At 60.2% G+C, this 26,052-nt stretch overlaps 1 protein-coding gene across 1 annotated transcript; it reads left to right on the top strand.

Moving 5' to 3' along the window:
- The first annotated feature begins 1,794 nt into the window (after window positions 1-1,794).
- Window positions 1,795-24,952, top strand: LMNA (lamin A/C). Its single transcript, XM_072846625.1, has 12 exons — window positions 1,795-2,253; window positions 18,878-19,034; window positions 19,209-19,334; window positions 19,458-19,628; window positions 19,732-19,857; window positions 19,965-20,185; window positions 20,275-20,479; window positions 20,610-20,717; window positions 20,907-21,026; window positions 21,117-21,215; window positions 22,549-22,806; window positions 23,432-24,952. Exons 1-12 carry the CDS (start codon window positions 1,904-1,906, stop codon window positions 23,462-23,464), a joined length of 1,974 nt encoding a protein of 657 aa, XP_072702726.1. The 5' UTR covers window positions 1,795-1,903; the 3' UTR covers window positions 23,465-24,952.
- The last annotated feature ends 1,100 nt before the right edge of the window (window positions 24,953-26,052 follow it).

Below are 26,052 nucleotides of genomic sequence, written 5' to 3'. Positions count from 1 at the left end.
CACCCCCCCAAAACCTCTCTCCACTGCAGTGCCAGGAGGGCTGTGCCCAGGCTGCCCCAGCCGCCCCCCTCCCCAGCTCTGCCGCGGTGCCGGGGCGGTTCCTGGCATCGGACTGTTGCTTTTTGAAAGTTGGACCCAGGATTTTTGCTGCGGTCCTTCTCCCCACCCCGCTACTGTTTGCTGGCAGCAGTGACTCATCGGCGCTGGGAGAGGAGTGAGGATTAATCATTCATAAAGCGCGCATGCACACGCACGTGTGTGCGTGTGTGTGTGTGTGTTTGGGTGTGTTGCTCTGGTTGCTGTGAGAGTCATTCCCAGCCTGCCTGGGGCTTTGCTGCACTTCCATTAGCTGGGAAGCGAATCGAGCTCGATTGCAGCGCGGGCAGGACGAGCTGGGCCGGCCGTGGCTTGGGAAGCGGCACTTTCACCGTGCCTTTGGCCTTGCATTTCGCCAGCCCCGGACCCCTCCGTCCGCAGGGGATGGCTGGGGTGGTCGTGCTTTGGGGTGGACACCGCTGCCCAGGCTCTCGCCAGCGTCCCCGGCCGCAGGGTGCAGCTCCCTTTCCGGCTTTCCTCGCTGCAGAGCCCAATTTTGCAAGCAGGAGCTCCCAAAGGAGGAAGCTGGAGCCCCCATGACCACCACCCGCCGAGGTCCTGGCTCAGCCCCTCGTTTCTGGGGTGCTAAGGGGTTGCTCCTCCGTTCCCCTTGCCGCTCCCAGTTCTCCCTCTCCCGTGCAGGAGGGCTTGGCTTTGTAGTGCAAAGCACGGGGGGGCGAAGTCCAAGGAGGGGACAACCCCCCTGCGGTGGCACTGGGGGGTGCCAGGAAGCGTGTGGTAGATCTGGAAGTCACGAGCTGCCGAGTCTCGGCAGCACTTTGAGGGAGGCAGGGAACCCTGCACCCTGCTCCAAGCTGGCCAGCAGCTGGGAGGACTGGGAAGCATCCGTGCTGGGAACTGGAGATACTGGAAGAATGGCTGAGTACTGGTGGGACTGGGAATGGCTGGCACTGGGAGGTGGGAGAATGGGAAACAGCTGGGGCAGGGAACTGGGGCAGGGGAAACTGGACTCAACTGGTGCCCAGAACTGGGGGAGTTACAAACTGAGCGTAGCTGGCATGGGAAACTGGGAGAAAGGATAAAACTGGGCACAGCTGGTACTGGGGAGAGCTAGGAAAGGGGGACAGCCGGTGCTGAGAGAACTGAGCAAAGCTGGGGAAACTGGGGGGTGTCCTCTGTGCCCCTGTGATGCCTCGGGGCTCTGGGGTACCCTAGGCAATGGTGTTTTGGGTGACCTGGGACTCTGTATTTGGGTCCCCAGAGCCCAGAGCTTGGGGTGCTCCAGGGTCCTGTGCAGCCTGGGGCTCCTGCGTTCGGGGCGTGCCAGGACCCCCCAGCACCCTGGGGTCAGCCGCTGAGATGCCACCTGCCCTGCCCTGTGGGCAGCGATGTCCTGGGGGTGCCCAGCCCAGGGGTCCCGGGGGTGCCTGGCCGCACCCCATTGCTGCAGCCCCTCTCAGGGTGCGCTTTGCCCTTGCCGAGTCCCCCCAGGCTGAAAGCCAGCCTCAGCTGGGGGAATCGCGCTGGAAAGGGGGGGGCACAGGGCGTTTGCAAGGGGGTCACCCTGGGCTGCCTGCCCCAGAGCCACCCTCCCAAGGCCCCAGTTCCCAGGGATGCTTTTCCAGCCTTTCCCAAGCAAGGGCCTTGACTGATGCAAGTGGGTTGTCTCCACCCAGGTTTCGGATAACTCCACCCGCCTCCTCGCAGCTCCTCCTCCCGGTGCACAGCCCAGCTGGGATATAAGCAAGTCACTGAGACAACCAGGAGCAGCCGAGACAGCTGGGTGGGTGGCGTGGGACGCTGAGCTGTGACCTGCGCCGTGTCCTTCGCCTCGACACCGGACCCCATGGCGACGCCTTCGCAGAAGAGGAGCACCCGCAGCGGGGCTTCAGGGACCCCCTTGTCCCCCACCCGCATCACTCGCTTGCAGGAGAAGGAGGACCTGCAGGAGCTCAATGACCGCTTGGCCGTCTACATTGACAAGGTGCGCTCGCTGGAGCTGGAGAATGCCGGCTTGCGGCTTCGCATCACCGAATCGGAGGAGGTGGTGAGCCGTGAGGTCTCCGGCATCAAGGCCGCCTACGAGTCGGAGCTGGCGGATGCCCGCAAGACCTTGGATTCGGTGGCCAAGGAGAGAGCTCGGCTGCAGCTGGAGCTCAGCAAAGTCCGGGAGGAGCACAAGGAGCTGAAAGCCCGGTGAGTGCCGTGGGGACGGGGGGGGGACCGTGGCGGGACGGTCGCTGTCGTCATGCTTGGCAGGGAGCCGGGAGGGAGGAAGGAGTGATCTGGAGGAGGCAGGGAGAGGGGAAACCCGTGACCCGGCTGGGACAGGAGTGTCCGTGGCAGGGACCGAGAGAGGAGGGAAGCTCTCCCGGCATTCCCACTCTCCCTCCAAGCGCCATCTTTGGCCGGAGTGCCCTTGGAGGGGGGATCTGGGAGCAGAGCTGCGAAAGCTCGGGGCTGGGGCTGAGCCGACATGCCCCGGTCTCCTGGGGAGGGTCTGTGCGACGCAGGACGCGAGCACTGGGCTGGCGGCCCCTCCGCGTTCGTCATCTTGGAGCTATTCCTAAATGCGCTCCAGCGCAGACCGGGAAGCGGTGCCAGCCAGCTGGCTCTGTCCTGCCCACAGATCTCGCCTGCTCGTCCTATTTTCTTCTGCTGTCTTTGGCACCAGTTAAAGAACCTGCTCGGGTTTTGTTTGCCTTAACCCTCCCTGTGCCGAGCTGTTCCCACTCGGCGGGGTCCCCTGCTTTGGGGCAAGCAGTGCTCGGGCAATGCCTGCATCCCTTTCCCATCGGCTCTGGGTGATGTGCTCCAGGTCTGCTTTGAGGCTCAAATCCCCCCAGCCCCTTCCCATCAGGTTTATATCTTTCCCTTCCTGACATCAGAAATGCCCACCTCGTTGCCACCACCCTGCTGCTGTTGGGTGCCTCTGCCCTCCTCTCCTCGGGACCGTGGCAGATGCCCGGCGCGGATCCCCTGAGGACGCGGGTCCCTGCACGGGGCTGCTGGCCAGGCAGGGACTGGCCGCTGGGCTTCCCCGGGGCTCTACCAGCCCACGTGGCATTGGGAGCACAGCCCCGTCGTGCTCGGCTCCCGGAGTCCCACTCCATGGAAGGAGCGAGCGGGTCCCTTTCCATCATCAGCTTTGGCTCGGGGCAGGATCCGGGCTGGGCAGTGGCGGGACAACCCCTTCTTCCTCCATTTGATCTTTTGCCTCTTATTCTGGACGCCTCGCTTTGAGTCTGTACCAAATGAGGCTAAAATTAACTTCCTCAGAAGATGCCATAAATATTCTACCTACTGGGAAGGGAGTGAATGTGCAGCCTTTTACAGCTGTCTTTGAAAGCAGTGCAGTGTTTTATATTTAGCTTTCTGTTTCCCGTGCGCTGCTGCGGCTGTGTCCCTAGATAAGGTGGCTTTGCTCATCCTGCTCGCTGCAAGGCAGATCCCTGCTCGCCAGATCCCGAGGAGCTGGTGAGATGAGGAGCTGAGCTGTCTAAAGGCTTTTGCTGCCTTATGCAAACCCAGAACTATCTTGGCTGCGATCTTTCGAGGGCTGGAAAAAATGCCCGGCCTGCAGCCGTCCCTGGCTGAGAGCTGCGTGCTCAGCCCAGAGCTGGCTGTGCTGCAGAGCGGTCCCTGCAAAAAAGATGTGTTAAGCTTTTTCCTGCGACGGGCTGCGCTCCTGGAGCTTGTTGTGCTTGTTCCCTAACCCTGACAGATTCACCTGAAAAAGTCCTTTGACTCGAGGGGATTCCCAAAGAGCAGCTCTGGGTTCGGAGGCGGGTTTCAGTGGGGTTTCGGACTGCTGTCTTTGGAGAACGGGCGGTGAGCACATTCTCTGAAGGAGAGAGGTGATTCAATGTGTTGAGTCGTCTCTGAGTCACGGTTTGTGAGATGGAAGAGCGGCTCTGCCAGGGGAAGGGAGCCTTGCTTCCTTGGGCAGCAGTATCGGGGCTGCTTTCCGACCCCCAAAATCCTTGCCAAGGGGCTGCAGCTTATCTCGTGTCACTGGGGACCTTCTCGATAGGGTAGAGTTGCTCAGAGAGGGGCACAAATCTGCTGCCATGTTGCTCCTAGGGCTCAGTTTGGCTGGGGTGCCCCGAATCTTTAGGGCACGGAGGAAAGGGGCAGTTGGGGGCCCGACCTTGCAGACGGGTCAGAGCCATTCACGGGGCCAGGAAGGACCGGTGTGCCGCGCTCGTGGCAGGGCAGGCGGTGCGGGCATTGCTCCGCTCTCTGCCATCCGGCTGCGCAGGAAAGTACCGGTCCTGCCGGCTCTGCCTGCCCACCCCAAGCCCCTGGGTCAGCGCCTTGTCCCGGGCAGTTTTGCTGACCTCGGTTGCAGTGACTTTGCTTGGTTAATAACTGACTTAGCAGCCCTCTGCTCCCCTCGCTCTCCCCGTCAGCCCCGAGGGAAGCGCTGGGTATCTGCCGCGGGGCAGGCGGCTCTGGGGCCACGTTATCGGCACCCGCAGCGTTGCCCCTGCCCGCTGCCGGGGTTGTCTCGCCCACGCAGGAGGGAGGGCGGGGGGCTGGGGGTGTCGCGGCATGGCGTGTCTGGCTGCGGGCACGGTGCCTGGTGCTGGTGGAGTCAGCGGGTGCTGGGCCCACCCCAGGAGGGAGAGGAGCTGGGTGTTCCGTCTGGGGTGGGGGAAGAGGTGCTGGCAGGATGGGGGACGGGGAGTGCAAACGGGAGACCAGTCTCACCAGCTGCTGACGCGCTGGTGCAAGAGCTGCGTGGGTGGAGGAAGGTCTGGCCAGCCTGGGGCAGAGCTGGGTTGGAGAGGTTGCAGGCAGCTGCCTGCCCCGTGCCTGCTGCCACCCCTTCCCTTCGGGCTGGACCCTTCCCGCCGCCCGTTCGGCTGCTCTCGATGCTGGTCCAGGAAGGGTTTCCCAAAGCACCCACCCCGGCTCCTTGTACCAGGGGACCCTCATCCCCGTGCAGCCTGGCGCTGGCTGTGCCCCAGAACAAGGGACTCCCTGCAGGCACTGCTGCCCGGCCCTATGCCACACGTGTCCCCAGCCCCTGGGCTTCCCCGTTGGCTCCCCAGCTCTGTGTGGCCGCTGGCTGTGCCGGAGCCGCATTTGAGGCGAAGCAGAGGGTGCGGCGAGGGCGGCTGGTGACTCAGAGGTGCTGGCAGCGCCTGGCATCGTCCCCTCCCTGACCGTGGGGAGAGCCAGGGACTGAAATGTCCCTGTCCCAGGTGTCCCTGACCTACGGTCCCCAAGGAGGGGCAGGCAGGTGCTTTTGGAGCGCACAGGCTCCAGGATGGCACCGGCCTGCTGTGGAGAGATGCTCTGCACCCCGGTCCTGCCCATCACCCCCTCTCCGTGAGCTGGCTCCTGACTTGTGGGGTGAAAACAGGCGCCGCAGCCCTTGCCTTGCTCCACCGAGGACTCGCCCCATCCCAGATCCTCGAGGCAGAGGTGTTTGTCAGTGCAAGCCCCAGTTTGGGGGTGCAGGGGTGTACGGATGCAGCCCTTGGGCACCTCCATCCCCGGAGAGAGGAGCCCCGGGGGGGTTCTCAGTGCCCCACTCCCGTGGGCAAGGGGTGGCTGTGCTGTGGCCGGCTCTCTCCCCCGAAACAGGAACCAGGCCCTCGTTAGCAGTGCGGCTGATGAGCGATGGCTTCCTGAATTGCAGCCCCTAACCCGATTAAGCTGGTGCCTTGGCAGCGCCTCTTCCTCCCCGGGCCCAGATCTCATCCCTGGCCCTAATGAGGAAAAAAAAAATATCTGTTTTCCAAAGGTCGTTGCAGGGGGGGAGCTCGTCCAAGGGCAGAGCAAAGGAGGCAGCAGCGAGCGTGCAAAGAGGGCTGGGATGAACCCCACAGCACTTTCCTATCCCAGCTGGATTTTGCCTGGTGCTGGGTTCAGCGATAACCTCCCAGGAAGGAGCAGGTAAACAGGACCCATTTATTGGAAAACGGAGGAGGAAAAAAAAAGCCTCCCTGCTGCAGGGCCGGGCACTGCCTCTAGCAGCAATGTGCTTGTGCTGGAACATTTTGCGTGGGGGAGAAACCTCAGGCTTCTGGGCTGTTCCCCCCCTCCCCGTCTCATAGAAACCCTGCCAGGGAAGGAACGGTTTGGCTCGGAGGAGGCTTTGCCCTTTTCGGAGCAAACAAAGAACAGCTTGTGCAGCTGGGTGATGCTTTGGGGGAGCAGGCGACGCAGAGCCAGGGCTGGTCCGGGACCCCCCATGCCCCTCAGGGACCCTCTTAAAGACACTGCCCTGAGTCTCCAGCACTCTGGACAGATTTATTTTCCCCTGACATCCACACCCGGCAGCTCAGGATGGCTGGGTGGGCACGCCTGCCCTCCCTGCACGCTGCGGGGCTGAAAGGCTCCGTGGCAAACGCCCCGTTGCTTCGAGGTTGAGGCTTTCGTTAGCCCCTGGCTATTTCCATGTGAGGATATTTCTTGTCTGTGCAAACCTCCAGCCCCAATTTTTCCCAGCTCCCCAAGCAGGATGATCTCAGGCGGAGGAAAAGGCTCCAGCACTTTTGTTTTGTGGCTCTGCTCTCATCGCTGGCTGCGTTCGCCGGCGTCTTCCAGACACTGCTGTTACCCTGTCCTGCTGCAGGGCTGGGCCGTCCCTCGCTGTGTGGTGTGTTCCCAGGGACGAGGGGAACAAGAGGAAATCCCGTTGCCTTAAACATTTTTATTACGATAGGATCCACCCTGGCAAATTAAGGACCTTAACCTCAGAGCTGGGGGATTAAAGAGAAGCAATTGCAAAGGGAAACGGGGCTGGTTTTGGTGTGGGAATGCATCCATCCCCTGTACAGCACCTAGTGCAGCGCGTCCCAGCCTGCCCTGGCCGTGCTTGCTGCCACAAGTGTTTTTCAGCCTCACGCGCGTCACTTCAGTTGTCTGAATCCCATTAACGTTTAAACTTTGAAGTCCAGCAGAAGTGAGAGCCTTTCCTGGCGCGGTGCTCGGCAGAGGCATGCGAAGAGGGTGGCGTGGCCGGGGTGGGGTGGGGCACACCGAGCTCCTGCCAGCTCCTTATTTTGCTAAATTCATGCCCTTTGGGAGCAGCAGTTTCCTTCCTTGCTGCTGGCAGCCTGGATAGGAGGAAGCCACTGGAGCTCTCCCCCTGCTCCTGGCCAAAATTAGAGCTGGCGTGGAGGAGTCCCCGGGAAGCATCAGCCCGGTGGGTTCGGGATGGGCTGCCCTGGGGTAGAGCTGGGAATCGCCTCCCGCTGTCCTGCCACCAGCTACGTTACCTATTTCCCTATCCCGCTCTCTTTGCGAGGCCGTTTGCTGAGCCTCTTCCTCTGTGACCGGCTTGGCACATTCCCAAACAGCTGAGGCCGGCTCTATGTGAAACCCATATCCGTCCACAGCCGCCATCAGTCACCCGCAGCCCCTCACCGGGGTGTCGGGGCTGGGTGCCCACCTGCCTCCGCTCCCTTCCCCTCCCTGCCGAGGGCTGAATAGCCCCAGTGTGAAGCTGAACAACTGCAAGGGGTTGGCGCGGTCCCCCGGCCCCGCTCGGTGCGGTGGCAGCTGCAGCCCCGTGCACCAGCCCCTAGTGCAGAGGCGGCTGGGCTCGGCCGTCCTGGAAAAGCCCCGTTTTAGTATGTGAAGGGCGTTGCAGCGTGTCTGAGTCCCACGGTGCGATCCGGGGCTGTGGGTGTTAAGGAGAGACAAAGGAGGTGGAAGTTGGTTAATGAAGTGCATTGAACCGAGCCCGCAGAGATGCCACAAAACCAAACTGGGGTTAGGACACCTCTGTTCTTGAGCGACGCTGAGTCAGCATTGCCCGTCGTCGGTCATAAACCAATTTCCTTTCCACGATGAAGGTGAAGGCACCTGTGGCTGGGGTTATCCTCCAAGCTGCAGCCAGCCATGGTGCTCTATTGCTGCCTTCCCATGTTTAGAGCCAAGAGGTGTGACAGCAACAGGGACAAAGTTCCCCAACAGCCCGGGGAGCATACGTGGTGAATCCCCCGCTGCCCGTACTTTACCCTGCTTAAGTACGGGGTTGCACTATTGCAGGTGTTGGCACCGCGTCCCTGCAAAGAGGTGATGGAGCCAGGGTTAGGAGCGAGCAATGGCTCTCCTGAAGCTTTTGAATTTTTGCATCGGGGCTGCGAGTGGCCCAGAAGCACCTCTGTAGGAAAGAGTTTCTGAATGCAGAGGTCTTTCAACCCTCCTGGACAAAAGCCACCTCCAGCCACTTGTTCTGGCTCCTGCTTTCAACATTTGTGTCCTCCTGCCATGCGGCTTGGTGCTCCCAGCCCAGGCTGAGCAAAGCTCAGCTGGAGGCCGAGCTCGGTAGTGCCAATTTGTTGGAGTTTTATTTAATAACAGTTTAGGGACGTGCTTTCTCCATTAAAGCCCCAGCTCCGAGTCATGTGAGCCCAAAAAAAAAAAGTCCAAGCTCTTGACATGGATGTGCAACGTGTGAGCTTCAAAGGGGTAGCAGCCCAAAGGAGACTTGGCCCTAGGGCTCACGGGCACCCGGCTGTTTTCCAGCACTGGAGGTGGCCAGTTGCCCCATTGCAGCTCCCAGTCCCCACTCGGAAGAGCCACTTGTCCCCTTCTCCTTGCAGTATGGTGGCCGAGCAGAGCTCTGGGCTTGCCGCTGGTTTTGGGGAGGGCTCTGGATCCAGCCCTGGCCGTGCTCGCAGAGCCTTTGCAGCCCGGTGGTGAAGCAGGATGTGGATGGTGGCAATAAAACCTCTGTGCCATTCTCCGTGGTTTTTTTAACGCCTCTTCCTCCTCCGTGGGGATAGGGAGAGAGGTTGCAGCAGGGCAGGAGAAGGATTGGAGACCGGCACCAGGGCATGAGCAGGGAGATGAGTCACGTTCAGCTGCGTGTCTTTGGGCTGGAGCAGGGTGCGGCCGCCGCGGGGCCATGCTTCGCCTCGTCTTTGGGAGGCCCCCGCCGTTCTGGCAGTCACGCTCGCCTGCCCCTTCCTTCCTGGTGTGACGGGTGCTCGTGGATAACCCGCTCCCGGGCAGCATCTGTGGGGTGCAGGGATGCCCCTCCGCAGAGCCCCGTGCTGCGCTCGCTTCCTCCCCCCACTCATCTCCCTGCGGGCTCTAGAAGAAATTACGGAGAGTTTTGCAAAGCTGAGCCTTCATGCCATGGGCTTTAGGGGCGAAGCAGAGTCCTGGGGAGAGCAGATTTGCTCCGTGGCATCACGCTTTTGCGGGCTGGGTTGCACCCGGAGCCCCCATTTGCAGGGCAGAGAGGCAAACCTGCGGCGCGCGTGGCCCAACTAGCAGGCGGCGCCGCCTTTTGCAACCCAGCCTTGGCTCCGTCGCTCCAGTGCAAAAAGCTGCCGGACTGGGGCTTGCCCTGTGGCGAGTGCTGTGCGGGCACGTGGGGCTGAGCAGGAGGGAGGTAATGGAGAGGCTGAAGCCTCTTGCAGCGGCCCCGCTTGCGGGGCGATTCTGTGCATGCAGCAATTGGGGCTAAATTGCACTTTCTAGGGATGCCACGTCTGCAGTCCTTGCTGGTGGGGAAGTGGTTATTTCCTGCACAGACACCGAGCAGGTCTGGGCTTCGTCCTGGCACAGTGCGTGCTGGCAGGGAAAGCGGGCAGAGCTGTGCCGGGAGCATCTGCTGCACCGGTTGCATATGGCAGAGCGCAGCAAAACACCAGCGTTCATCTTCGCCACTGCTCGTCCCTGCGCTGAGCTGCGTTTTCCCGATGGCATCGCATTCAGACCCATCCCGGCAGCCATCCTGACAGAGGCGGTGCAGCCGGGAGCTCGCAGCGCCGGCGGTGACTCACGCCGGCAGCTGAAGTGGACAAACAAGGCGGCTCCAGTGCAACCCGCGCTGGCCTCGCCGCCGCTGCATGCAAACAAACCTTGCGGCAATATAAACACCTCGCCTGCCTTTATCTGCGCTCTCTGAGCCCTGATAGCAAACCCTCTTGTTCCCACAAAGATGGGTGGCAGCTGGATCAAACAATCCCCCGCTTTGTTTCTTAAGAAAATTTTGCTGGCAAAATTTGCTGGTAAGCTTTGCGTACCTGGATTTATGGAAAATGGGGTGAGCTGCTGCTGCTGGAGAGGAAAAAGGAGACCTTGAGCTTGCTCCCCGTTTTGCCTCTCTTGGCTCCCCTCCGCCTTGTCCCATCTTGCCCAGGCACCCTGTTCCCAGCTGCGGATGGGTGCTATGCAGCAGGCACTGGCTGGGGTGCAGCTTTCTCCCCACAGCGTAGCCGGGACGGCGATGTCCCCATAAGCAGAGCAACCTCCTCATTGCTTTCCATCACCCCGCTTAGGGGCTGCAAAGCTTTGCATTCACAGACGCCGTCGGACCACACGTGTGTGCAGAGGGAAAGGAGGCGACCGCCACATTTGCATGGTGGCAACGTTTTTCCTTGCTCCTGGGGCTGGGATTTGCATCCCTGCTCCTTCTCCGCTGCCCCAAGTCCCGGCCACGTCGCCAGCTGCCAGGTCCCAGCGAAACACGAGCTTACGGCTGTTTTCCCCCCCTGTCCCAACGCTCCCAGTCCTGAAGAAGTGATTAATACGAATGACTCAGCTCACTGTTTTTAACTACATTTGTAAGGCCTCTCCCCGCCGTGTCAAATCCCCCAGGGAAACACTGGGAATCTGCACTTTGTCATCGTCCTTTAAGGCGGTGTTTTGTAGACTTTGCATTTCTCATTCATCAAGAGAAGGATGTATGAAAGTAAATCTAATGTTCTGGGATTTCTGCGGAGGTGCAAGACTAGGAGTCGTTTTAGAGGCAAAAAAAAAAAAAATTTACATACAAAACTTTGCCATTAATTTTGAACCCAGTTATTGCAAAAACTGGAATTTTCCGTGTCGGAGTAAGATAGTCAAGACGAAGCAAAATCCCTTACATTTCATTCTGCCCAAAATGTAATTGTTGGGTGAATATTTGTCCGTTATATTAAAGATACGGAACTGCACTTGTCGCCCTTGTGAACGTGCACAGTATTGCAACGAATACTTTGAATTTCCTTGTTCTCTCCTCTTCCCAGAGGCAGAAGGGTGCACAATGGAGGCTGAAGCTTTAAACGGGCTTTTATATTATTATATACAACACTACAAATTGTTAGTAAATTCTGGATTGGAAAAACAAGCTTTCTTCTTGTGCCTTTTCTATTGAAACCTTGTCCTCAGAAGATGGGAAGTGAGCAATGTGGAAGGTGGTGTATTCACGTATTTGAGCTGCGTCTAAAAAAATGTTCTTTTCAGCACAATTCCAGTCTTTTTTTAGAGAGTTCCTTTTTCCTGCTGAAGGACGTTATTGCTTTAATCTATATTTAAGATGGCTTAAGTCTAGGCCGTCAAGTGTCTTTCGGATAACCTGGTTCAAAATTCGATGGGAAGCCAGCAAAAGGCAAGCTGGCATGTTCATAAGATACGGTTTGGGGTTGTGCCGAGCTTGGGCTGGCGAGTGGGGATTGATCAGTGTTTGAGCGTGGTTTTCCAACCTGTTGAGATGTTCAGGTTTTTAAGGTCTTTGGTGATTTTTTTTTCAATGGAAAATGCAGTTTTTGCAAGCGAGGAACCAGCCCTCGTTCTGGAAACCCCAGGATCAGCCAATGCCCTCGGGACCTGCATAGACAAAAACATCGGCCGAGTTTTTTTCCTGTGCGCCGTGCAGACAAATTGCCGAGCTCTGCAATAGCAGCGTTGGGGACAAACCTGGGGCTGGACCAGCGTCGCTAAATCAAGTTTTAACTGGTGGCACTTTGCATGTAATCCCAGCCTGGAGGCCTGGGTCTCTGCTTGTCCCCGGTAAGCCGGGGTTTCGGTGGCGAAGGGAATCCATAGGGAAATTCTGCCCTCGTTTTGCTCGCTCGTCCCCGAGGCTCAGCCACGAGCGGCGCTGGGATCTGGCACTGGTGACTTCCAGCAGCCGATGCTCGCTTGCCCTTTCCCAGCTCTTTGCATCCTTTTTGCATCCTGTGGCTTGCTGCACCCTGGAAAAGCTAAAGGCAGCTGTGAAAGGGGGTTCGCAGGCAGCAAGGGCGTTCGCAGGCAGCAAGGCACCGGCAGACCCTGTGGGAAGCTGTTATGCCTGCTCCGCGCTGGGGCACACGTCTGTGGAGAGTAAATCCTGCCCCTTGTCTATGCAGACACATAGGTTTATGCCTGATGCAAACCTCACCTGGGGCCCCCAAAAGCGCAGCGTGGGCAGTGGAAAGCCAAGTCCCGTCCGTCCCCCCATCGACTCCCATGTGGGAGCTGACAAAACCCCCTTTTCTGGCTATGAAACCCCTCCGGTAATACCATCCGCCCTTCAAAACCACGGAGCCCTCCTGTTACTAGGGGGGACTCTGCCCAAACAGCAGCGTCACTTGGTGACTTGGGATTTCCATTTCGAGCTGCTGGCGAAGGCTGGGGTGAGTCACCAGCGCTGGCGTGACAGCCCGGGACGGGGAGCGAGTGACACCGGGGCTCCCCAGCCAGCACGGGGTGCGTGAGGCTTTTTAATATAGTGTTTATTCTCTGAAATTGTGTTTCTGGCTTTTAAGCAGTGAGGGGGGCTGTCAGTCTACGCCATGGTCACGTGCGTTGATTTGTTGCAGTGCCGATGAAGCCTAATTGCTTTTCCCCATCGTGAGAGGCGAGGCCGCGGGGAGACGGTGCGTGGGCATGGGGCGTTTGCTCTGGCATATCCAGCGAAAGGAGAAAAGCTCCTAAAGGCTTCGTGAGGAGTATTTGTAGCTGATTCCTGGAGGGATCAGCTGTGATCGGGTCCGGTCACACTGGACTTTGTACGAGCCCGCAACTCCCAGCGAGGCTCCTGGAGATGGGGTTTGTGGAGGGACAGGAATGACTTAAGATTTTGGGAACCCGAGAGTGAAGGGTCCGTTTGCATCCCGGTGAAATGCTCTTTTCTGGTTCCCAACAAAGCAGTGGTTTTGGTTCATTTTAAGGATGCAAGGAAAGGCCAGATCCCGATTCCAGGAGGGGGAAGCCCAGCTCTTAGGAGATGCCAACAAGCTGTTCTCGCTCGGCTGGGGGCACGTGGAGCTGAGCAAGCCCCTCGGCCCCAGGGATGAGCGTGCCAGGAGCGTTGCGGCATGGCCGGCACCGAGCCTGGCACCGGAAAGGGGCTTTGGCACAGCTGACGCTGGAGGGTGGGGGCTGTTTCCATGCATCCTTGAACACTGCCAGCGCTGGCATCCCCTGGCTGCCATTTGGCAGGGGTTTTGGTGCCTAACAGGATGCCGGCTCCGTGCAGATGTTGTCCTCGCTATACATCTCGCTGGCTATTTACAGTTCCCCTGCTAGGAGACCGGCTTATGTTTATCCTGGTGATTTGGCAAAGGCGCAGCGGCACAGATGAGTCAGGAGCTGGGAGAAGCTGCTTTGCCACATTCCCATTGCCCCACCGCAGAGGTTTTCCCAAGACCGCCTTTCTTCATGCTGTCCCTGCTGCTTTTCCTTTGGGGCTCTGTTCCCTGGGATAGGGGGAGCGATCCCTGGGGTGGGGGAGCGATCCCTGGGATGGGGGAACGATCCCTGGGGTGGGGGAGCGATCCCTGGGACCGATCCCAGGTGCTGGAGGCAGCGCAGTGCAGAGCAGCAAGCCCAAGGTGGGGCAGAGCAGGTTTTCTGGGTCCTCCCAGCAATCAAGTTCATCACAAACCTCTTTGGGCACATGATGCCTCCCTTGCCTCAGTTTCCCCACCTGTAAATATGTCGTAACGCCTTTTCTGGGGTAGCGTTTCCCCAGTTTTGGGGCAGGGTTGCAGGGGAGCAGGCTGGTGTGTCGCCTGGCTCCCTGGCAGCAAGGTGAGAAAGAAAGCGGCGGTCCCTGGGGATTTGCAGACGTGCAAAAAGATTTCTAGATGGGGCATGAGCCTGCAAGCTCCCCTGGCTTGGCACCTTGTCTGGGGTGGGGCGGCTGCGATTTGGAGGCAGGGAAGGAGGGGAACGCCCTCCTTCCCACCGTTTCTCCCACTGGCTTCATCCCACCTCGTTGGTTCCCTTCCAGCGTGCGAAGCCCAAGTGCCGCCGCGCTGAACGGCAGCCGCTCCGCCCGCGGGAGCAGCCTCGTGCTTCGGAAATGGCTCGTGGTGATCAGTAGTAGGGTGAAACCAAAGGGTGTTTCCTAAAATGCATCTAGTGGGCTTTGGCTTCTCCGAGAGGGTTGGCACCCTTCCGTCAGCCCGGCAGGGCACGTGCCCAAAGCTGCTCACCTCCCGTGAGCTCCGACGGCTCTGGCCTCAGCTTTTCCAGAGGGAGGGCCCAGATCTGCCAGGTTTCTGGGCCGGGATTTTGGGGCAGAGCAAAGGGGAGCAGTAGCAGATGCTGGGCGCTGCCCTGCGGGGCTGTCCCCGAACCTTCTGCAGGGACCGACCGCCCCGAGGGTCTTCAGCCCCGGCCCTTTTTGAAGCCATCGCGTCAGCTTTGCAGGCTCGTTTCTGTGTCTGTGCTGAGTACAGTCAGAGCAGGTCCAACTTTCCATTAACATTTGGATTTTCTGGCAGCTCAGCTGCAATTTTCTTTTTTTTTTTTTTTCCCCCCTCCTTCCTGCTTTTAAAAGCTAAAAATAAAACGTCTTGAGGCCCCTTTTCCCTCCGTCTTTTCTCTTGAGACATTTGTTTCTTGAGGATTTGGTGCCTCTGTTGTGTTTTCTCCTCTTGACTTCGATAAATGCTTGTTTTTACACCCGACTCTCCGGGCACAGGGGATCAAATCCTGCGGGATGCTGAGCCTATGTCCCGTGGCTGCAGGCAGGCAGCCCTGCAGGGTGGATCTCTGCTTCGCTTTTGGCTGGCAGAGGATTTAGGATCTTTTAGGCTCTAGCAGGTAGGATGGGGAGACCAGTGAAACCCTCCGGGGAGGAGGAGGAAGGTCCCCGTTCGTCCCATTGCCGAGGGAAGCGGGAGCGACGCAGCTGCCATGAAAGTTTTTATTTTTAGCCCAGCGCCAGCTGGAGCCCGGGAGGCTGCAGGGGAAATAAAAGCAGGACCCAATGGGAGGGGAAGGGAAAACCCAAACCCTGGCTGGGCTGGAACAGGGATCACAAGGGCTTGCGTGGACCCGTGGGCACAGGGGTCCCTGGCGCAGGACGCGTGCTGAAATCTCGTCTGGAGGCTGCCACGTTCGGGGTCAGGGCTGCGTTTTGAAGGAACGTGAGGGGAGATGCTGAGGTCCCAGAGAGCTGTGTCACACAGACCTCGGGACTCGCTGGAGGAAAGGACACAGGGCAGGACAGGATTCCTCTCACCCCTCTCCTTCCTGCAAAACTGCTCCCAAACAGCCCCGCAGCGGCCGCCGCTGCAGCCCCGCCGGTGAGCTCTGAGCTCCCATCTCCGCTCCTCCCCGGTGTAACCCAGAGCTGAGCACAGGAGGCTTTTAAGGAAAAGGGGTTTGTCCTCAAGTCTTCTGGGATTTACCGTGAGGCTTTCTGGGCATCAGTGCGTTCTGCCCTGAGCCCTGGATCCCTCCAGTCCCTGGAGAAGGCGAATGTGTCACCACTGTGGAGATGCAAGTATAACCTCAGCATTTTCCTCTCCGTATTTCACTTATAAATGGTACTGGTGTCCCCTAAAGAGTCGGAGGCTTCAGGATGCCACATGCCACAAGCCCCATCCCAAAGAGCCGGTGACCCCCCCCTGTACCCAAGTCTCTGCAGCCGACACAGTGAGCAGAGAGCTACGGAAGCAAAACACCAAGGGCAAGCTCTTCCCAGAGTTAAGCGGTGGTTAACTCGATCAAGGACAGCAGGATTAAACCCTGCCTGCAGTGCCGGGGTGGCCACGCTGGCTGCAAGGGTGAGCCGCTGTCAGATGGGAAAACTCAGCCTCGAATGTTGCTTGCAATGAGCCGAGGAGGCTCCGGATCCACTCCCAGATGGCATTTTTGTCCTATGAGTCACTGGCACGAAAGGAGTGGGTTGGGGGGGGGGACACGCCGGCGTGGCGCTAGGGCAGCCGCCTCCGGCAAGCAGGACCGCGGTTCCCTGCAAAAGGGGGCTAATCGAGTACGGCAGGGCCTCGTGCGACGTGAATATCTCGGAACAACTTCTCCGTGCTGGCTCAGGTCCGAAAGCAGAAAGAAATGCAGGAAAATCTGCTGTTGGCCAAGCAACATAGGAGCTTCCCACATATGTGGGTATGGTCCCTGCTTGGCCTGGGGTCTCGGTCCCCGTGGGCAGGAGGAGAGGAGTCGAACCACCTCCTCCTGGATCCTGCAGGCTGAACGCCGTCTGTGCCGCACGCCCCTCCCTGGTATTTTTTACCCATGATCTAATGGCGCGGGTGCGTGCTCACCGCCCCAGGAATGCGCACCACGCGCCGGCGTGCAGCCGGTGCTCGCCCACGGCCGAGCAGGCACCGCAGCCGATGCCGGTCCCCGGGTGCACCCGATTTTGAGGGAGGTGGGGTGACAATCTGTCATGAACCGACAGTGCAAGCCACCCCGGTGCTGACGGCCACTGGGTGCCGCAGAAAGAGCATTGGGCCTTCTCTTTTTATAGGGCCTACCAAAATAGCGTCAGGTTGCGTTTTGGTGGTTTAGCCGGATCAAATTCCCTAGGCACACAGCGATGTGTCTCGGGTCTGCTGCCTGTAAGAAAGGGCCTTGACTTCTTGTCGGAGGGCTTAAAAAGCAGGGGGGGAAATGGAGGCACGGGATGGCGCGGCGGCTCTGAGGTTGCACGGCAATGCTGGAGGCCGGCAGACCCCTCCGCAGCCCTGTGCTGGGAGGCTGAACCCGGCCGGGGGCCACGGGGGTCTGGCATCGCTGCTCCGCACCCGCCAAGCGACAGCGGCCCGCCGAGCTCATGGTGAGGCGCGTCCACACGTGGGGCAGCCCCCGGCCCCAGCTCGTCGCCCGGTGCCCTCCGTCCGCTCCAGGGAGAGGCAGCAGCCTCCCGGCGCTGGCAAGGGGTCGCAGGTTTCTCTGCCCCACGGCTGCCTTGGTTGGGCAGCGCTGGCCCCAGGGCAGGTCCAGGACCCTCGCTCCTCCCCGGCTGCCGCCGCACCATGCAGCCCCGTGCCCCGCCATGCAGCACTGTTCCGCGCCACGCTGCACCGTGCCACGCCATGCTGCGCTCCACCGTATCACACCGTGCTGCACCGAGTCACGCCGCGCTGCACCGTGCCGTGCCGTGCCGCACTGTGCTGCCCCGTGTCACCCCACGCTGCACTGTGCCATGCCATGCCGCACTGTGCTGCACCGTGTCACACCACGCCGCACTGTGCCGTGCCGTGCTGTGCTGCACCATGTCACGGTGCCGTGCCATGCTGCACTGTGCTGCACCGTGTCACGGTGCCATGCCATGCCACACTGTGCTGCAGCGTGTCACACCACGCTGCACTGTGCCATGCCATGCTGCACTGTGCTGCACCGTGTCATGGCGCCGTGCTGCACCGTATCACACCACGTTGCACTCTGCCATGCACTGTGCCATGCCATGCCGCACTGTGCTGCACCGTGTCACACCATGTTGCACCGTGCCATGCCATGCCACACTGTGCTGCACCATGTCACGGTGCCGTGCCATGCCATGCCGTGCTGCAGCGTGTCACACCACGCTGTACTGTGCCGTGCCATGCCACGCTGTGCTGCACCATGTCACGGTGCTGTGCTGCACCGTATCACACCATGGTGCGCTGTGCCATGCACTGGCCCGTGCCATGCCGCACTGTGCTGCACCGTGTCACACCATGTTGCACCGTGCCATGCCATGCCACACTGTGCTGCACCGTGTCACGGTGCCGTGCCGTGCCACGCTGTGCTGCAGCGTGTCACACCACGCTGCACTGTGCCATGCCATGCCACGCTGTGCTGCACCGTGTCACGGTGCCGTGCCATGCCATGCCGTGCTGCAGCGTGTCACACCACGCTGTACTGTGCCATGCCATGCCACGCTGTGCTGCACCATGTCACGGTGCTGTGCTGCACCGTATCACACCATGGTGCACTGTGCCATGCACTGGCCCGTGCCATGCCGCACTGTGCTGCACCGTGTCACACCATGCTGCACCGTGCCATGCCACGCTGCACTGTGCCATGCCATGCCGCGCTGTGCTGCACCGTGTCACACCGTGCTGCACCATGCTGTGCCATGCCACGCTGTGCTGCCCCGTGTCACACCACGCTGCTCTTTGCCATGCCGCACTGTGCTGCCCCGTGTCACACCACGCTGTACCGTGTCACACCATGCTGCGCTGTGCCGTGCCTTGCTGCACCGTGCCGTGCCATGCCGCGCTGTGCTGCCCCGTGTCACACCACGCTGTGCTGTGCCATGCTGCACTGTGCTGCACCGTGTCACACCGCGCTGCCCCATGTCACACCACGCTGCACCGTGTCACACCACGCTGCCCTGTGCTGCCCCGTGTCACACCGCACTGCCCCGTGTCACACCGCGCTGTACCGTGTCACACCACGCTGCACCGTGTCACACCACGCTGCCCTGTGCCATGCCTTGCTGCACCGTGCCGTGCCATGCCGCGCTGTGCTGCCCCGTGTCACGCCACTCTGCCCCCTGTCATGCCACGCTGCTCTGTGCCGCCCCGGCCTGGTCCGCACGGACCTCTAGTGGGTGCAGCCGGGCCGTGGGCGTGCGTATCGCACACGGGCGTTACAGCCCTCAGCCCCCTCCTGCCCACCCAGTTTTTCCCAGCCCTTTCTGCTTTCCAGTGGCTAAACTGGCGGTGGCCACGCCGGGTGGCCGGGACCTGCCGGTCCCTTTGGCGAGTGGGCGTTAGGTACAATCTGCGACTCTTTTGGGGGCGATCAGAGGGGTGCGGACGCGATGCTCTGTGCGCTGGGGGTGGGGGTGCAGGGTGCAATGCGGGGTTTCTCCCTGCCGTGCCGCTCACCCGTGCCATCCGGTGCGTTGCAGGAATGCCAAGAAGGAAGGGGACCTGCTGACCGCTCAGGCGCGCCTCAAGGACGTGGAGGCTTTGCTTAACTCCAAGGAGGCTGCGCTCTCCACAGCCCTGGGCGAGAAGAGGAATCTGGAGTCTGAAGTGCGGGACCTGAGGGCACAGGTGGCCAAGGTGAGGGGTGGCAGCCCTGTCCCCAACTGCCCCAGGGACCCCCCAGGTCCCCTCTGTGCCAGGGGACTGTGGGGCAGAGGCACAGTGGGGTGGTAGCTCCCCGGCCAGCGCCGGGTGCCGCGCGTGGACAGTCCCCAGGAGCCGGCCGTGACGGTCCTTCTCAATTCCCTGCAGCTGGAAAGCGCCTTGAGCGAAGCCAAGAAGCAGCTGCAGGATGAGATGCTGCGCCGCGTGGACGCCGAGAACCGGCTGCAGACGCTGAAGGAAGAGCTCGAATTCCAGAAGAACATTTACAGTGAGGTGAGCTGCGACGTACCGCCGCGGTGCCGGGCTCGCTTGGGATAACGCCCCCCGCGTGTTGTATCCCCTTCCCCAAGCCGATCCCACCCCGAGGTGACGCCGTGTCCCCTGACCTGTCCCCAGGAGCTGCGGGAGACCAAGCGCCGCCACGAGACCCGGCTGGTGGAGATCGACAACGGGCGGCAGCGGGAATTTGAGAGCAAGCTCTCCGAAGCCTTGCAGGAGCTGCGGAGCCAGCACGAAGCCCAGATCAGGCTTTACAAGGAGGAACTGGAGAAGACCTACGGGGCGAAGGTGAGCAGCACCCGCACGCCGCCGGCCTCTTCCCACCCCGCCCTGCGGAGTGCCGGTGGGCAGAGGGTGCTGGGGCTGCTAACCCACCCCTCTTGTCCTCCAGCTGGAGAATGCCAAGCAGTCGGCAGAGAGGAACAGCAACATGGTGGGTGCTGCCCATGAGGAGCTGCAGCAAACTCGCATCCGCATCGACAACCTCTCCTCTGAAGTCAGCCAGCTGCAGAAGCAGGTGAGTCAGGACCAAGGGATTCCTCTGGATGTCCGCCCCTGGGGATGGTCCCCTCCTGGGGATGGCCCCAGGTGGAGCAGCCACCCTCACCTTCTCTCCCCACACAGTTGGCCGCCAAGGAGGCGAAGCTGCATGATTTGGAGGATATTCTGGCCAGGGAACGCGAGACCAACCGGCGCCTGCTCTCCGACAAGGAGCGGGAGATGGCCGAGATGCGGGCACGCATGCAGCAGCAGCTGGATGAGTACCAGGAGCTGCTGGACATCAAGCTGGCTCTGGACATGGAGATCAACGCCTACCGCAAGCTGCTGGAGGGCGAGGAGGAGCGGTGAGCACAGGGTGCTGCACCCGGTGGGCTATGCGGGTCCCAGCCCTCGTGTCCTCACTGGCTCCATCTCACCTTCTCCTCCTGCCCAGGCTGAGGCTGTCCCCCAGCCCTTCCTCCCACAAAGGTGCATCCCGTAGCCACTTGTCCACCCCGGGCTCCTCCAAGAAGAGGAAGCTGGAGGACAGCGAGAGTCGGACCAGCTTCTCCCACCATGCCCGGACAAGCGGCCGCGTCGGCGTGGAGGAGGTGGACTTGGAGGGCAGATTCGTCCGTCTCAGGAACAAGTCCAACGAGGTGCGTTTGCCTTTGGGGAGGGTCCCTGGGGGTGTAGTTCGGCCCCTCTTCACTCCATGGGCAGGAGGTGGACTGGGCCAAGCTGGGGAGGAATCGGCGGATCTCAGGGTTGCTGCTCTCTCGCTCGCAGGACCAGGCGATGGGGAACTGGCAGATCAAGCGGCAGAATGGAGACGATCCCCCCATCACCTACCGCTTCCCCCCAAAGTTCACCCTGAAGGCTGGCCAGGTGGTCACGGTGAGTCACGGCCCGGTGAAGGATCCAGCCAAGATCCCAAACCCAGCCGGGCCGTTGGTGATGCGGAGCAGTTGGAGCCAGGGTGCAGGCTCCTTGGCGCGCGGCTTTTTGGGGGGGACAGACCGGCGTCCCCGAGGTCTGGGCTCTGCGTACCTGAGACGTTGCTTTTCTCTGTGCTTTTCTCCCTAGATCTGGGCCTCGGGGGCTGGGGCGACCCATAGCCCCCCCAGCAACGTGGTGTGGAAAGCCCAGAGCAGCTGGGGCTCGGGGGACAGCCTGCGCACCGCCCTGATCAACTCCAACGGGGAGGTGAGAGCCCGATGGCAGCACCGGGTCGGGGCACGGGGGGGGTTGACAGACACCGAACCCCCCCCTCTACTCCTTTCCCGTCTTCCGCAGGAGGTGGCCATGCGGAAACTGGTCCGCACCGTGATCATCAACGATGAAGATGAGGATGAGGACGACGATGATGTTAACATCCACCACCGCCATCACCACGTGAGTACCACGCTGGGGAAGGTGCTGGTCCCAGGGGGTCTGTCACAGGGATGCTGGGGGGGCTCGGGTCCAGTCCCAGTCAGGGTGGGAGGCGGCTCAGCATCACACAGGATCAGGCCTTATGGGAGAAGGCGGTTGAGAGGCCGCTGTGGAAAGAACCACACAGGAGAAGCCAACAGACCTCTGGCACCTGGAGAAGATTACTGCTTGCCAAAAAAGCTCTAGAGACCTTGCTGGAAGTGATCTCCAACCCTGAGCGACCTTGACCTGCCGCGAAAAGGGCTGGAGGAGCCAGGAGGGAGGCTGAGCTGGTACCTCGCGTCGCTTGGAGGTGGAGGACAGGATGGTGGGAAGTTGATGGACGACACTTCTCCACGGCAGCTGCTCCATCCTCTCCGCTTCACGAGGGTGCTGGAACAAATCCAGAGGTGACTTTGTCCTTCCTCTCGGCCCATCATCGCTGCCCTCACGGAGTTGAAATATGCACCAGGAAGAGCAGCGAGCAGAGAGCAGGCAGAGAGCGGGCAGCGTGCCAGGAGCAGAGCTGCAGCCACTTCTCCCTATATCGAAGAAAACGTCCCTGGCTGCGGCCCAGGAGCCCTCGCCAAGCCCATCCCGCCGGGAGAGATCTGTCTTGCACGCGAGATGCCCACAGGAATCATGCAAGGAGAGATGCCGTCACCGCCACGCTGTGCCCCAACACTGGCGAAAAACCTGCCAGACGCCGCTCGCCGGGGCTCTGTGCGACAGGAGCAGGATGGGGCGTCCATCATCCGCTTTCCTTTGAGTTCTCTGGATCTGAAGAGCCGTGCCGAGACGGATATCGATTATCCCCGGGCGGAGGAGCCAAGCTCCTGCAGGCCAGTGCTGCCCATTCGTCTGGGGGCTGAATCCTTTCCAAGAGCGAATTTCCCGTTGGAAAGCAGTCAGCCTGCACTCTCGCAGGCAGCGAGGAAGAGGATGCTCTTAGACAAGCACAAGAGAAGCACAGTTAAGATGTCTTCTGTGTGCTGAGAGCCTGGGGTGGAAGGACAGGCCAGCAGGGACAGTTCACCCACCTGCAGTGTGCCAGACCCAGGAGTTTGGGATTATAAATATAATAATAATAATGATAATAATAATAATAATAATAATAATAATAATAACATTTTATTATTTTTAAACCACGTGATGGAAAGGATGGGTGGAGTGCGGACCCTCTTTGAAGACTGACTTGAAGAGCCCTCCTGGGTCACACCGGTGCTGCTCTGGTCCTCAGGGCAGGGTGCTCAAGGCAGAAGATGCTCGGGCGGGTGCTCAAGGTCATTTTGTCTGTTCCCCCCCCCACATCTAGGGTAGCTGCAGTGGCTCTGGGGACCCCGGTGAATACAACCTCCGCTCGCGCACGGTGGTCTGTGGCACGTGCGGTCAGCCAGCCGAGAAGTCGGGCAACCAGAACGCTGGTATCAACACCATGTCCTCAGGCTCGTCCACTTCCAGTGTGACCGTCACCCGCAGCTACCGCAGCGTCGGTGACTCTGGCAGCATCGGCCTTGGGGACAGCCTGGTGACCAGGACCTACCTCCTGGGGAACTCCAGCCCCCGTAGGCAGGTTAGTGCCGTCTCCAGACCCCGGGTCCAGGCTGTCCCTGTGCTGCTGGGTCTCCACCTTGTCCCTGCATCATCCTTTCTCAACAAGGCAGCGCTGCGGGGGTCCCTTCCCCTCCTTCCTCTCCTCCTCTCTGTTTTTCCTCTTGCCCCGGGCACCTTCGGGCTTGCACAAGCCTCTTTGTAAGGGGAGCATGGAGTCTGAGAGGGATTGGAAAGGAATGTGGCCGTAGCATCTCCCCACCCCATCCCACGCTCGGCGCCCTCGGCAGCCCCAGAGCATCCCTCATCCTCCGCGGCTCTTGTTCCACCATGCTGAGCGTTATTCATGCTGGTAACGTGGATATTTCAGCACTTGAATGTTAAGACCCTCAATATTAGTCAATATTATTACCTTCATATGTTACCGCTCTCAAATTTCTGGTTTCAGTGCTATAAATACCCCAGCCAAGGGGTATTTATTATACCCCAAGGGCCAGGGCGGATGAGGGCCAGGGGCGCACGCAGTCCGGGCACCGTGGGCATCCAGAGGGTTCCGCTTGGACGGTGCTGCCTCCTTCGCAGCCAGAGCAAATGGCTAGTGACACTGGGTTATTTTTAATTTTCTTCTTTTTCTTTCTTCCTCCCAGGCTCAGGCTGTGCAAAACTGCAGCATCATGTAACTCCGTGGCACCATTCCTGTGTTTCCTGGCCGTCTCGAGCTAGTTTTTTTCCCAAAGCAAAAGAAAATTTTTTTTCCTCTAAAAAAATGATATAAAAAAACAAGGTTGGGTTTTTTGTTTTCTATAGCAGGAATTTTATATATATATATATATAAAAAATGCTAAAAGATGCTTCAATTTTTTTTGTAAAGAAAAAAATCTATTTCTATAAAAAAAAACCAAACAAAAAAAAGCTTTTCAGCTTCAGAATTTTTTTAAAACTTCAGCCAAAGACACCGAGGAATTGTGTTTACCGAACAGCCATGCAGGAAGAGATTGTAGTTTAATAGCTCCGTAGATTATATCTATTTGCCAAAGCTTTTTATATAGGACTGGGAGAAGCAAAGCCATCCCCGTCAGAGCTGCGCGCTCCTGCGTGCGTCGGGCGTCGCAGCACGGCAGGAGCGGATCCGCAGAGGTGCTGGGGCAGAGGCTGAGCTGAGAGCCCCGATGCTGTTGCAGATCATCCTGACTGCGCTGGTGGGCACGGGCCGTGGAGGGTTGCTGTCCCAAGGAGAGCACAGCACCTTTGCAACCCTTTTTTTTTTTTTTTTTTTTTTTGATCTGAACACCAAATTCCCTTTTCTTTTCTTTTTCCTTTTTTTTTTTTTTTTTCCAATTTTTTATTTCACTGAAGTGCTGGCACGGGGAGCTCCCGGCAGCTTGCAGGCGATGCCCCACGTCTCTCCGCAGCCATGTGGGCATTACCTCCCTTCCCAGCCCCTTGCCCGCATGCCCTCCCATCGCTCCACGTACTGTATTGCCCATCTGAGGCACCTCTTGCCCTTTGGGTTTTCTTTTTTTTTAAGCAGCCAAGTTGTGCCTTAGCCGAGGCGGGGGCTGCTCCGGAGCAGGACTGGGAGCCCCGCGGGACCCCGCACGGCATCAAGGGTAGATGGAGTAGGGGAAGTGAAAACCCACCGGAGCTGCATCCCGGGACCAGATGGATTTGGCGGGTGGGGTGATGGACCTCGCTCCCACTCGGACCCAGTGGGACCCCCTTGGACCCCTGCTTTGGGGGCTCCTGCATCCAGTGGGGTTCACTCCTGTTTTTCTCGGCTGCGGTTAGTTGGGCTCTTCTGCGGTGGCAGGAGCTCAGGAGCCCTTTTCAGAGCAGGATGAGGCCAAGGATGCTTAGTCCAGGACAGGGCTGGTTTGCCAGGAGGGCACTGAGGAAGGCTTTTTGTTTGAGTGAGGGGGATTTTGGGGTCTGGCACGGGCAGCTCCCCTCTCTGCAAGGGTCCATCCAGCCGTTGATGGAAATTTCAGCTTTTTGCCTTGATTGGGGAACGCCCGCAGCACTCCCTGCCTGGGGACAGGATCAGGCCCCTAGCGCAAGCCCCCTGCTCCGGCGGGATCTGGTGAGACCACGTATGTATCTGTGCTTGCAAAGCTTCTGTATTACAGCCTGTATTTCCTTCCAGAATCAATACAGCTGAACCCTTCCCACCCTGTGTGCTGTCGTCATTGCTGTCCTGGGGGGGGGGGATTGGGGGGGACGTTTTGCTGCACCCCAGCCTGGCGCTTGCTCTTGGCCCGCAGGGGCATCTCTTTTAGCCCCGCAGCCAGGGCTGGGGCTCAGCACCCTACGATGGATAGGGGGAAAGCAGGGTGGCCCCATGCACCCTGACTCACCCAGGGGGGTGCCCAGGGTGGGATGCTGAGAGCTGGGGTAACCGGGGTCCTTGCAGGGGCCAGGAGCCCCCCCGGACCCGGCACTGATGCAGAGAGGGGCTGGCAGGGAGGGGATGGAATCTGGGGAGAGGGCTCAGAGATTTCCTCCCCCCTGGGGTTTTGGGGAGCAGCCATTCCCCTGGATGGGATGGACTGGGTGCGTGCAAAACCTGAGCGAGCCCCCGAGTGCAGGTTTGCTCCTACCATGGGGATGGCCCCGGCACCCCGCCAAGGGGACTCCCCTGCCCCCCCCCGGGGCTGTGCCAGGCACTGGAGCGAGGCGGGAGGCGATGCCGCAGAGGAGAGAGCCGTAAAGCCGGCGGGTAATCAGCTTTACCGGGCACAGCGCTGGGGAGCCGCGATGTGAGGGAGCACGGGCGGGCGGCCAGGGCGCAGGCACAGCCAGGTAGGTGCCCGGGGTGCCCAACCTGGGGGTACCCCCCGCCCCAGTGCTCGGATGCCTGGGTCCCCCCAGCCGCGCGGGGTCACATCGCCCCAGACTTGGGTGCAAGCAGGGCTGAGCCTCGCGAGGCCGAGGGCTCTCCGGGGCATCGCTGCCACCTTCCAGCTTTGGGCTGGCTTGTGGGGACCCAGCGAGGGACCCACCTCCCCTCCCAGGAGGGGAGTTTACAACGGGGGATCTCAGAGGTGGGTGCTCAGAGGGTGACAGGGGACACACCGGCTCCAGTGCCACCCTCTCCCTGTGCCCCATTTGCCCCATCTCTCTGCCAGCTCAGGGATGCCAGCACCACAATGCCGGGACAGGTACCCCGCACAGCCAGCAACACCAAGGAGCTGCAGCGCGTCCCCTCCGTGCCGCGTCTGGCCCCGAGGTGGGAATCCAGCCTGACCCTGAGCCCTGCACCGCCAGGCCC

The sequence above is a fragment of the Ciconia boyciana genome, chromosome 26, assembly GCF_034638445.1.
Source record: "Ciconia boyciana chromosome 26, ASM3463844v1, whole genome shotgun sequence".
NCBI lineage: Eukaryota > Metazoa > Chordata > Aves > Ciconiiformes > Ciconiidae > Ciconia > Ciconia boyciana.
The sequence above is the reverse complement of the archived record's forward strand: the minus strand, read 5'-3'. Positions and strand labels throughout refer to the sequence as shown.

What these genes read in the sequence shown, in the direction of transcription:
- LMNA (XM_072846625.1), top strand. Translation starts at nt 1,904, where the DNA reads ATGGCGACGCCTTCGCAGAAGAGGAGCACCCGCAGCGGGGCTTCAGGG. An exon ending in TGAGGGCACAGGTGGCCAAG is followed by an intron (nt 19,035 to 19,208) that starts GTGAGGGGTGGC and finishes AATTCCCTGCAG; the next exon opens with CTGGAAAGCGCCTTGAGCGA. An exon ending in CTGGAGGGCGAGGAGGAGCG is followed by an intron (nt 20,186 to 20,274) that starts GTGAGCACAGGG and finishes CCTCCTGCCCAG; the next exon opens with GCTGAGGCTGTCCCCCAGCC.